This window comes from Osmerus mordax, chromosome 3 (assembly GCF_038355195.1).
Source record: "Osmerus mordax isolate fOsmMor3 chromosome 3, fOsmMor3.pri, whole genome shotgun sequence".
NCBI lineage: Eukaryota > Metazoa > Chordata > Actinopteri > Osmeriformes > Osmeridae > Osmerus > Osmerus mordax.
This window is the reverse complement of record NC_090052.1, coordinates 959,487-970,947: the sequence shown is the minus strand read 5'-3', so window position 1 is coordinate 970,947 and position 11,461 is coordinate 959,487. Positions and strand designations below refer to the sequence as shown.

The window sequence follows — 11,461 nt, the reverse complement described above, 5'->3', positions numbered from 1 at the left end:
TTTTGTGGTGTTTACATTTCAATATTAAGTATTCAATGCCTTTTAAAGTAAAAAAATTATGTCACGGATTTGCTTCCATACGCCACTCGTGAATTTTGAAGCTTTTACATGTCTTTAAAAATACGGTTGCTAACAAGTGGCCTAAAGGAAACTGCAGAGGTTGTCGGAGACAATGAAAGTCCTCTTATTAAGCTCAAACTACTCACTGTCCGTCTTTACAGCCTCTAGTTGAGTTTATACTTTCGTCTTGCAACGTTAAGTTCTTTGTTCGTTAGCTTGCTACATTGCATTCACATTTGTGTGGAGGATTAGCTCCACCTCTTTTACAGACTTGTGTCTAGAGAACGGATGGTAAGGTGGATAGACAGAAAAGGAAATGCTCCATTTTTTTCTTCCAATATTTATGTAGCTAATGTGACTTAATATTATGTAAGCTAATGTGACTCAAACATATCTTTAGTTTGATTTTAGTTTCCTGTCATTATTCTGTCAGAAACACCCGTGTGGCTGTTAGGGGACTTTTTATCAAATGGCCCCAAAATGCTTTTTGGCATTCTATGCAAATAATACTGTTCTATGCAGGGGCGCCACTGAGGTATCTAGGCCACCTGGATAATTTGTACAATCATACAGGAAAGTACCCAGAGTGCAAATTGCTGCTGGGTCCCATCTGCCCCCAACATAGTTTATTTTTATTTTTATTTTAACCCTTGTGTTATCTTCGGGTCATTCTGACCCATCAGTCATTGTGACCCACCTTCGTATTGCGACAAATTTACCTCATACAAAAACAAAGTGAAGCATTTTCTTTTAACTGTCGGGCTGTCTCCCCCCACATTGGAATGGTTAAAAGAAAATTATTTTTATTTGTTTTTGTATTGGGTAAAATTGGGTAAACACAACGATGGTTCGTTATGAACCTTTGGGTCATGTGACCCGAAGGCAACACGAGGGTTAACATGTAGTCGTGGTCATAGGTTTTGGCAATGACAAATGTTATGTTTTGCAAAGTTTGCTGGTTCAGCATTTGAGGAAAAAAATAAATACATCTTTTTTGGGGGCGAAAATGTTCAATATATGCAAATAGTCCCCCTTTTACAGCAGTCAATCTGCTCTTAAAATCCAATCAGAATGATAGTGATTTCACCTGGCTAGAAGTAGTTCACACTTTCCCCTGTGCTGATGATATGACTTACTGAAATTATGTTAGCAGTCATTTTATGCCAAGGCCCAGCAAGCTTTGCAAACACAAAATGTATGTCGCTCCCAATACTTTTGGCCACAACTGTATATCAAATTCACAGCACCTCTACTGAAAATAAAGCACCCCCATTGTATTGTCTTGCTGCTAGTTAACTAGTCAGCATTTTATCTATAAAGAAACCCCTTTGAAACAAGCTGTTTCAACTACCGTGTTATCACTCAACACTGCTTATTTGGCCGAATTTGCGCTGGAGTAGGGATACCGTACGTAAATTATCTTATGCTAAATGAAAGACTTTCCCCCAAAAAAATGTAAATAAGCTTAAATGCATTTTTCAGAAAAACTGGTTGACTAACTGCCAACTGAAATGCTGTCCAGCAAGTAGGCCTAGACTAAGTAAGACAAGTTGGTTCATGGCTATCTAAGTACAGTAGGCTACCTAGCGAGAAGGTAACTTTTCGGTCCTGCTGGGCAGACTTCCTTCACTGACCTGATCAGATCTCATCTTCCTTCTGACACGTTCCTCCACTTCATCATTGCAGTTTGTTTTGGACCCAGTTGATTTGGAAAAATGACTTATTCGTTGCATGTTTTCACTCGTACTTTTTTTTCGCCTGTCACATTTGGACAGAAGTGAGGTGCCTGAGGTAACGCTGTAGCCTCGATGTGACAGTTGAAGTTAGCTCTACCTACACTATACAACAGGCAACGTTACTTTGCTGCTATTGGCTGTAATCATACATTTTTTATCCAGTTTTGCAAATGTTCTCAGTCTAATATAGCGTTACTTTGACAATGACAACAGTAGCTACGTACCGAACAGTAGCTACGTACCGAACAGTAGCTACGCACCGAACAGTAGCTACGCTCCGAACAGTAGCTACGTACCGAACAGTAGCTACGTACAGAACAGTAGCTACGTACCAAACAGAAGCTACGTACAGAACAGTAGCTACGTACCGAACAGTAGCTACGTACAGAACAGTAGCTACGTACAGAACAGTAGCTACGTACAGAACAGTAGCTACGTACAGAACAGCAGCTACGTACAGAACAGTAGCTACGTACCGAACAGTAGCTACGTACCGAACAGTAGCTACGTACAGAACAGTAGCTATACTGGAGCAGGCGGAGCCATTTCTGTTGATCTTTGATGTATTTAGTTGAGAACGGGGCCTCCCACAGTTAAGTCCAGTGTCTGCATCTTTATTAGGGATGCACCGATCCGACTTTTTCAGTCCCGATACCGATGCCTGGGCTTTGTGTATCTGTCGATACCCGATACCGTTGTTGAATTAATAATAAACTGTATACCTCCCACCTTATACCTTCCTTCCACCATGTGGAAGAGACTAAAGGCACCAGACTTTCCTAACTAAACATTACTTTCCTAACTAAGACAAAATAACAGATGTAATGTACTGAATTCTTATTTGTCATTTAAAAAACACTTGTGCATTCAAAATTCGAAAACAGAATGTAATCAAACGTATTAAAATAAATAAAATGTAGCAGTAGAAACAAAATAGTGTATTGGTCAAACATACAATAGTAATCAAACAGTTACCAAACATTGTAAACATGTAAAAAAAAAAAAAAAAAAAAAGATTTCTTATTAATTTGTTGTCGCTGGTGTGTGAACCATGGAAGTTTTTAGATTGAAGCATTGCACCGTGCGGTGTACAGCTCGTGTCCAACCAGTGGACAGATACACTTAAAAGCAACATGGAGCGAGCCAAAAGGTTGGCTGTGTGGAGATATTTCACGCTTGCCACTCCAACTAGTTCTTCGGCTGTTTGCAATGTCCGCAAAGTAGAGCTAAATGTTTTGAGGGGTGGTGTTAGTACTGCAAAGTACAATACTACCAATTTAATCAAGCACATCCAAAAGCACAATGCTAGGAGCACGCCGAATTCCTGCAGCTCAACAACTCTACTATACTCGCACATGTGATCGTTCGAATGCGGGTCTCACAGCGTAACGTCGCATATGCAATTTCGAAAATTCCAACTGAATATTTTCCGATAGACAAAAACTGTGCGACAAACGCTGTATGGCTTCAATATGTACTAATGAGAAGGCTAACAGGTATCACTAGCATGCTAGTGCTACGAGTATTATGCTTGCTGTGGGGACCGTCGGAAATATTTGGAACTCCCGCATCTAAAGGTTTGGTTAACTCATGCTGCTGAAAAATGACATACGTGCTGCGGAATTTTTTTTATGGATCGTCCAGTGGATCTGTTAATTTTTCCGATCCCAGATTCAGCTATTTTGTCAATATCGGGGCCGATATCCGATCTTAATATCGGATCGGTGCACCCCTAATCTTTATATGACAGGTCAATTAAATTAGCATTACCAGTATTTCAAAGAAAGTTCATACTGTGAAAGGCCTCTCACACCACGACACATTGTGTCTGTATTGATGTGATCCTGGCTTGTCGACCACAAGGTCTGAGGAGATATCTCAACAGTCATATGCCCACTAACAAACTGACCTTATTTATATTATTATTACTGACAACACTAGGTAGTTCACTTATGTAAAATATATCTAATTAGAGCAATCAGCCTATATCACTTATTTACCCATAACATTTGGTCTCATGCCACCTAAAAGCAAAGCTCAAAACACATGTCAGGGGAAAAAAAAGGGTATTGAATAATATGGAGTCAGATGGCTGAGCGGTTAGGGAATCGGGCTAGTAATCCGAAGGTTGCTGGTTCGATTCCCTGACTGTGAATTTTTTCTTGAGACAAAAAAATTCAGATTGCAACATCCCGGATACCAAGGTATTGCTTGCCTCAGACCGGACCTCTCTCCCCAGACCCCAGGCTGTGATTAGATGACTGATCTGCCTGCAGCTACACCTGGATGAGAGGGGCCTGCAATTGGACACTTGTCAGAGAAGTGAGATGGTTCGATTGCATTCAGACACGATTGCTTGACCTATAATTGGTATCCCGGATGTTGCAAATTTCGCCTCGAATTTGATAGGCTCTAATTTATTTAGGCTCCAATTTCGGATTTTTTTTTTTTACATTGACATAAATTCATGTGAATTCGGTGTCGTTTAAATGTCAATATTAAGTATTCAATGCCCTTTAAAATACCATACATTATGTCACTGATTTGTTTCCATACCAGGCGGCTCTTAGCTACATTCAGGCCAACTTAGGCTTCCTAAACATTAGATTCAATACGAAGTCTATTTATCTTGCAGTACATAGTGGGTTAGCTAGCCTTTACCAAACATGCTGTAATCATGTTATAGCGCTTCATGCTGCACATGTGAACGGTAAAATAATAGTTTACAAAACAGGAAGAATGGCCTAACGTTACGTACCTTGTGAGACTCAACTTTCCGACGAACGCGCTGTATCTGAATAACATGAAATAACATTAACGTTACATTTAACTAGCTAGTACATCATAAACGTACTAAGATATAGCCTCTGAATTCTTAAAAACCACAACCTGTCTATGGAAGAAAGGCTACCATGCTTAATAACACTATGCACAAACATTTGGATGCCAATAGCAACGCATATTATTTTAGTTAGTAGACTAGTACGGTAGAGCTAGCCTAGGGCTAACCTTTAGCTATATGCTACAGTAGCTGTAGTAGTAGGCTAACATTTGAAACAGTACTTTGAACTTATCGACTTTTGAATATATCAACGTAAATGAACATCAAGGCTTATTTCGATAAATCTCACAAATTCCAGTGAGAGTTAAGCTTCATTACCGTAGTTTATTGGGTTCCAAGCTCAGTTGCTACGGTAACTTCTGTCGCCTAGCATGCTCCGTTGCAAGCTAACTGCTGTATTTAGCTGTGTTACAAAGAAGTTCGCACATGCGGAAAAAAGAATCCCAACAGACTGTTCCATCAAGTGTCTTCTCGCTCTCGCAGCACCTTTGCCCTGTCCGTTTTCGAAAACAGAAAAATGTTTCTCACAATATGACCCAGCATGAATGTACTTGTTTGATCTCAAAAGAACCTATTAATTTAAATAAACATGTTAAGAATCATGAATACCACTTCACCTGTTTTCAAATGCAATTGCTTAATTCACACCTAAACGGTCCGTACGGATTGTCGCAGATTGTAGGCCTACTAAGAGCGTTTATCCCACCCAGGGGCGCCGTATAGGGGAGAAAAGTTAGGACGATTCTAAGGGTGACAGACTGACAGATTTTTTTTTTTAATTTTTTTTTTACTTGTGTTTGGCAATAAAAATTAAATATCCCCATTGACCAAAAAGTAAACATCCATATAGACCGACCACCCCCCTGTATCGGCATGAAATGGTTTGTTCCTGCCTTAGCGCACTTATCACTGACGGTGTTTAGTTAAGAGTCAGTAGATGCACTAGTCGCCAGAAATAGTGATCACAATGTCGCCAAGTAAACATAAATCAGGTTTTCAAAAAAGGCCAGAGAAAAAAGAGAGGAAAGACAAAGCAGAGGTTTTTAATTGTCCATAGTGAAATAAGCTAGCTAGCTACACACTAGTGTTAGCCTACATTTTATCAACATTTAATCAGTAGAGGGAAACGTTTAGCAAGATATTCATATTAAATCATTGTCCCGACTCCCTGCCCCTTTTAGCAGACTTAACAACAGATGACTCAGCAGCACCCCAGTTTCCCCATAACTGTAGCTACCCCTCCCTGTCCCAGTGAAGAAGGTGAGCAACATTGTGTTAACGACATGTCAGTTAGCATCATTCCAGGGAGTCTGTGGGGATGTCTCTGTCTCTCTTGCTCTTTTTACCATAACAAAAAATATAAATATTTATTAATGACAGAAATTCAAACAAATTATTTTCTCTCATTATGATCAGTATCATACACATCAGTTTCTTTTTTTTAAACAACCTACTGTCTGTGCTGGATGCTGGACAGTTGGAAACAGTGAGTAGCTTATCTCAGCCTGCATGTAAGTTACAGACAATATACAAATAATTCAGTTTGATACGTTCATTTAGATTGAATTATGTCTGTTAAATGGCATCTATAGATACAGACTTTATTATTCCCATCATGAAGGGCAATTTGTTTGAGAAGCTTGCACACACACACACCAAAAGAATCTATCGGATCTAATGTATGTAATCAAGTGGTGGTGATACAGAACTGTAGGTAATTTGGGTCAATGTTCTGTAGTGTTAGTGGCATTTATTGGTATATGGCATATTTTTATATATACTGTATATATCACAGTAAATATGTATATATCACATGCATTGTGTACATCCTACAGAGGCAGGGCCCTCTCAGGTAGAGCTAGAAGGAGGAAGCACAGGAAGAAGGGAAAGAAAGTTACAGTGATGATGAGGATGAGAGATGCATGGTGGAAGAAGACAGAAGTCATAAAAAGGATGTTGACCCAGGTTTGTGGCCTGCAGGTTTGACTGACAGGGACAGGGAGGCTTTTGTGAGGGCACTGGCCAGCAGAGATGATGATGATGAGGATGTACACATGCAGACTTGCATGTACAAATCACCAGCAGTAAATATTGTGCTAGTACTAGTATTGAACTACAAGAAGCAAGACAGTTGCAAGCCTTTAATCAGAGTTATGTAAAGCTTTTGATGTGACAGTTAGGTCCTAGAGATGTGGTGACAACAGCTGCGCAGAGGGGGCCCAATTAGATCATGTCATGGGGCCTAAAATTCTTGGCGGCGCCCCTGATCCCACCAGACCCAAGGGTCTGCAGAGAGAGGTAATGAACTGTGCTTCCCTGACCAGTATGTGGAGGAAGTAGGCTACAGGTTCAGCAGGCCCAGCTTTGTATATGTATATCATATAGTTTGTATTAGAAGATTCCAGTGAGGTAGGAGAGAAATATGTAAACTGCCCTGGCTGTTATCATCTGCGAAATAGGACAATAAACCCTTTGTTTCACAACCATCCAGTCTCATGACCCTTGACTTGCAAATGTAAATACAGAGTGTGCATCTATACCCTTCAACAATGGATGAAGATTAGTGTGCATTGAACCTGTCATCGGCAACATCATTTATGACGAATATTACACATTTATGGGCACAAGGGAAATTTTATGCTGAGAATAACATACTCATGTCAAAAATTGTAGTGAAATACAGTTTACAGTGATGTATTTTTGCCACTAACTTTTGTCTCATGCTCACAAGTAGTTTGGAAACAAACTTCACCCAATTTAGGTAACCTGTCACAAAACAACCAAGATAGAGAAAGTATTTCAGACAACTTTATTTGTATATCACTTTTCAAATCAATTTTACAAAAGGCTTTAGATTTACCAACAAAGCTAACAGTTCTTCAATATAGAGTAAAAATTGACAGATTCAACATATTCAGTCAGTATTGTCTGAAATATATTCAGTCTAGTCTGAAAAGCAATAGCAAGTGATCACTTGGTGAGAGACACAGCAACCGTCTACATCAGAACTCACCAGGTTCTGATGAGAGTTTCAACCCACATGTTCCTGTAGAGCTCTTATCATCACAGCATCACCTGACTATTTTAACCAACACAAACAGAACAACAAAAGATGGAAAATTCCAATTGCTTGAATCAAATTGCTTCAGAATAGAAAAGGTGTCAGCCAGTGTTTACCAAGATTCTACCCAGTCTGACACAGCTTTCCCTCCATCATTACAGGGGTAGATTATCTTTCCTGTGTGCTGTCATGTTGGACTGTAGATCTGGTGTTACTGCATGTGCTGTCATGTTGGACTGTAGATCTGGTGTTACTGCATGTGCTGTCCCAGTAGGTGTAGGCCAGTAGTTCTTCCAGCTGTGGGTCATACAGAAGTTCTCTCAGGTGGTGACTGCTGGGACAGCTTGGCCCCAGACATCACTGCTTGGTTCAGTTTTCTATTGTGGATACGCAGGTGACTCTTCAGATTGCCATTTGTTTGACATGAATAGTCACAGTGTGGGCAGCTGTAGGGCTTCTCACCTCTATGGATCCTGCTGTGCTTCTTCAGTCCACTAGAGGAAGAAAAGGCTTTATCACAGCACTCACATATATAGGGTTTCTCCCCATTGTGGGTCCTGCAGTGGTTCTTCAACTCACCAGTGGAAGAGAAGGTTTTACCACAGAGGTCACAGTTGTAGGCAGTGTTTCCTTTAGCAGTGGGGGCAGGTCTGTCCGAACCACTGAGTTATACGACTTGCAGTTCTCAAGGACACACACGCGATCTCAACTGGCTAGTTATCGTCCGGACAGCGGCAGTCTCTTTTTACTTTCTCTCCCTTTTCTGCCGAGTGGCGCACGTGCCCGCTCGCGCCGTGAAGCGTGTGTCCGTGCTATTCTCTGACATGCACTCAATCACTGCTGATAGACGGCCTTTTGTACAGCCCTATGTCTGATACCGTGGCGGCAGAAATTGTGCCGTGGCGAGCCATCAACATAGAGGAAACACTGTGTAGGGCTTCCCTCTGGTATGGACCCTGCTGTGAACTCTGAAACTGGAAGCATGGATAAAGGTTTTACCACAGAGGTCACAGCTGTAGGGCTTCTCTCCAGTGTGGATCCTGCTGTGAACTTTGACATAGCTAGCATTGGTAAAGGTTTTACCACAGACGTCACAGCTGTAGGGCTTCTCCCCAGTATGGATTCTGGTGTGAATTCTTAAACTCTGGGGCTGATTAAAGTTTTTACCACAGATGTCACAGCTGTAGGGCTTCTCTCCAGTATGGATTCTGGTGTGAATTCTTAAACTCTCAGCCTTCCTAAAGTTTTTACCACAGAGGTCACAGGTGTAGGGCTTCTCTCCACTGTGGATCCTGCTGTGGACGCTGAAACTAGAAGTGCAGCTAAAAGTTTGACCACAGAGGTCACAGCTGTAGGGCTTCTCTCCGGTGTGGATCCTGCTGTGAACTGTTAATTGGCCAGATTGTCTGAAGGTTTTACCACAGAGGTCACAGGTGTAGGGCTTCTCTCCAGTGTGGATCCTGCTGTGAACGCTGAAACTAGAAGTGCAGCTAAAGGTTTGACCACAGAGGTCACAGCTGTAGGGCTTCTCTCCTGTGTGGATCCTGCTGTGAACTGTTAATTGGCCAGATTGTCTGAAGGTTTTACCACAGAGGTCACAGCTGTAGGGCTTCTCTCCTGTGTGGATCCTGCTGTGAACTGTTAATTGGCCAGAGTGACTAAAGGTTTTACCACAGAGGTCACAGCTGAAGGGCTTCGCTCCTGTGTGGATCCTTATGTGCTGCTTGAGGCTCCTGGATGAGGAAAGGCTCTTCCCACAGGTGTCACACTGATGTGTCTCCATAACTCAGGTCTCTCTTTGTTCTCTGTCTGGTCTCTCTGGGTCCTGTCTGGTTTCTAGTCTCTGGAAGCTTGTTTCTCTCTGGTTGAGTCTCTGTAGTCTCTCTGTTGTTCTCTGGAAGAAGTCTCCCACTGTCTAGTCTCCGCCCACGATCAAGTATGACTGGCCAACAGAGGATCAAGAGGAAACAGTTCCAAGTTAGTGAACATTCAGCCTTCACATAAAAAGGAAATATTGATTTTAAATACAGATTTACCTGTTAAAGTACACTATAAGCTAACACACGCGATTATATAAATCACATTCAGCTCAACCAAGCAACAAGAGAAAACTTTATGATTTTGTGCGTGCAAGGAAGGTGGAACTGAATTCTCCAGAACACAGGTGTCATGACAAATTCACACCCCCTGCCAAAATCTAATCCCCCTGCTTGTGAACGCGTTGCTTCTGCATTGTTGCGACTCTCTTACTTTGACTTTGCTATTCACTTCGTAATCAATTTATCCTACATTTCGCTGTTCTTACTGAATGAATTGTTTTTTATTGGAGTCCTTTAAGACAACATTTAGTTGTTTTGTTATAGAAAAGAATTGTGGTTTGTTTGCGTGGGCGACACGTATAATGTGCAGTTCTCGAGTGTAGGCTATTCGTCTATACATTTGTTTATACAAAGTATACGCCCTTATCGCCCCACGTCTTATATTTTAAAGTGCGTTAAGTTTATCATCTAGCCCAGAGCTCCCCATACTATGGCCCGCGGGCCGAATATGCCCCGCTCACACAGACAGGACAGGCCCTCTGAACAATACCAGAGACATATTGACATTTTTATTTTAAATAGGCCTATATGTTTTAATCGTATATCTGTATTTGATAATGAAGGTTGGCTTTCAAATTAAAATGTCCCTTAGTTATTACCTATTAAAATGTACCTTAGTTATTAACTATAATTATTAACGTAAACAAATTATTTGTTAGATTCACCCACCAACAGAATGGTACATTCAACATAACAGTCCATCGTGATCGAGCAAGTGCACGCGAGCCAGCAAGAAAATTCCATGAGTCAACAAAATGGCCAAACGGTTGGAAAAGAGAAAAGTAGATTCAGAATGCAGGGTATTTAACCAAAAGTGGTTAGTGATAATGTTTTTGTTCAATGCAAAGAAATGGCTGTTTGTCTCATCTGTCAAGAAACCGTCTGTGTTCAAAGAATAGAACTCTGCGCCAACACTACGAAACCCGCCATAGAGACAAGTAGCCTATGCCAGTAGCCAGAAACAAGCCCACAGTTCACACTGATTAAAATGCATAAGTAAGTAAATGTTTTGCAATGAATATGAAAAAAGGTCATTTCGATAGTAATAATGCTCTTTTAATAGGCTATATATCCCTTGATATGTACGGATGTACGGTGCATAAGTCTGTACTGTAAGTCGCTCTGGATAAGAGCGTCTGCTAAATGACTAAATGCATAACAAAATAAATTAATCTAGCATAAATACATTTAAAATCATAATAAAATCTCCACAATAATACTGGTAGTCACTCCGGCCCATGTAATTTTCTGTTACAGACCGACCCGCCCCCACATTAAAGAAAGGAACTGATCTGGCCCTGCAGAAAAAAGTTTGGGTAGCCCTGATCTAGCCAAACGAGCAGGGGGGTAGATTTTGGCGGGGGGTGTGAATTCGGCATGACACCGGATTCAAAAGATTCGAGTCCCTGCATGTAATCAAAAATCACTATGCAGCAGGATGAGCACGTGGGAAGTAGGAAAAGAAAGAAAAAGATCGAAAAAGTACAATCTGATCTGTAATTTCGTTTTGGTTTCCTTGTTTATTAAATGTTCAGTTTCAAGCTTAAAACGGTTCAAATAAACATCGTTTTCCATTATTCTTGCAAACAGAAAAACAAAATATAGGGTTGTTTTTTCGTTTGCTGGATTGAATGGAATAAATGAATGACCAGATACAGGGAAC

At 40.9% G+C, this 11,461-nt stretch overlaps 1 protein-coding gene across 3 annotated transcripts in view; it reads right to left on the bottom strand.

The window, feature by feature from the left end:
• The window catches only part of LOC136938781 (zinc finger protein 271-like), a 32,701-nt gene that overhangs the window by 11,093 nt on the left and 10,147 nt on the right, over positions 1–11,461 (bottom strand). The window contains exons 1-2 of one of the 3 annotated variants that reach the window (XM_067231748.1): positions 8,629–9,623; positions 7,680–8,313 (exon numbers count right to left, since the gene is read on the bottom strand). In XM_067231748.1, coding sequence (XP_067087849.1) covers positions 8,004–8,313; positions 8,629–9,482 — 1,164 coding nt within the window. In that variant the 5' untranslated portion in view covers positions 9,483–9,623 and the 3' untranslated portion in view covers positions 7,680–8,003. Of the gene's footprint in view, positions 1–7,679; positions 8,321–8,628; positions 9,624–11,461 lie in introns of those variants that run through there. The other 2 variants (XM_067231757.1, XM_067231736.1) reach the window with 2 other exon arrangements.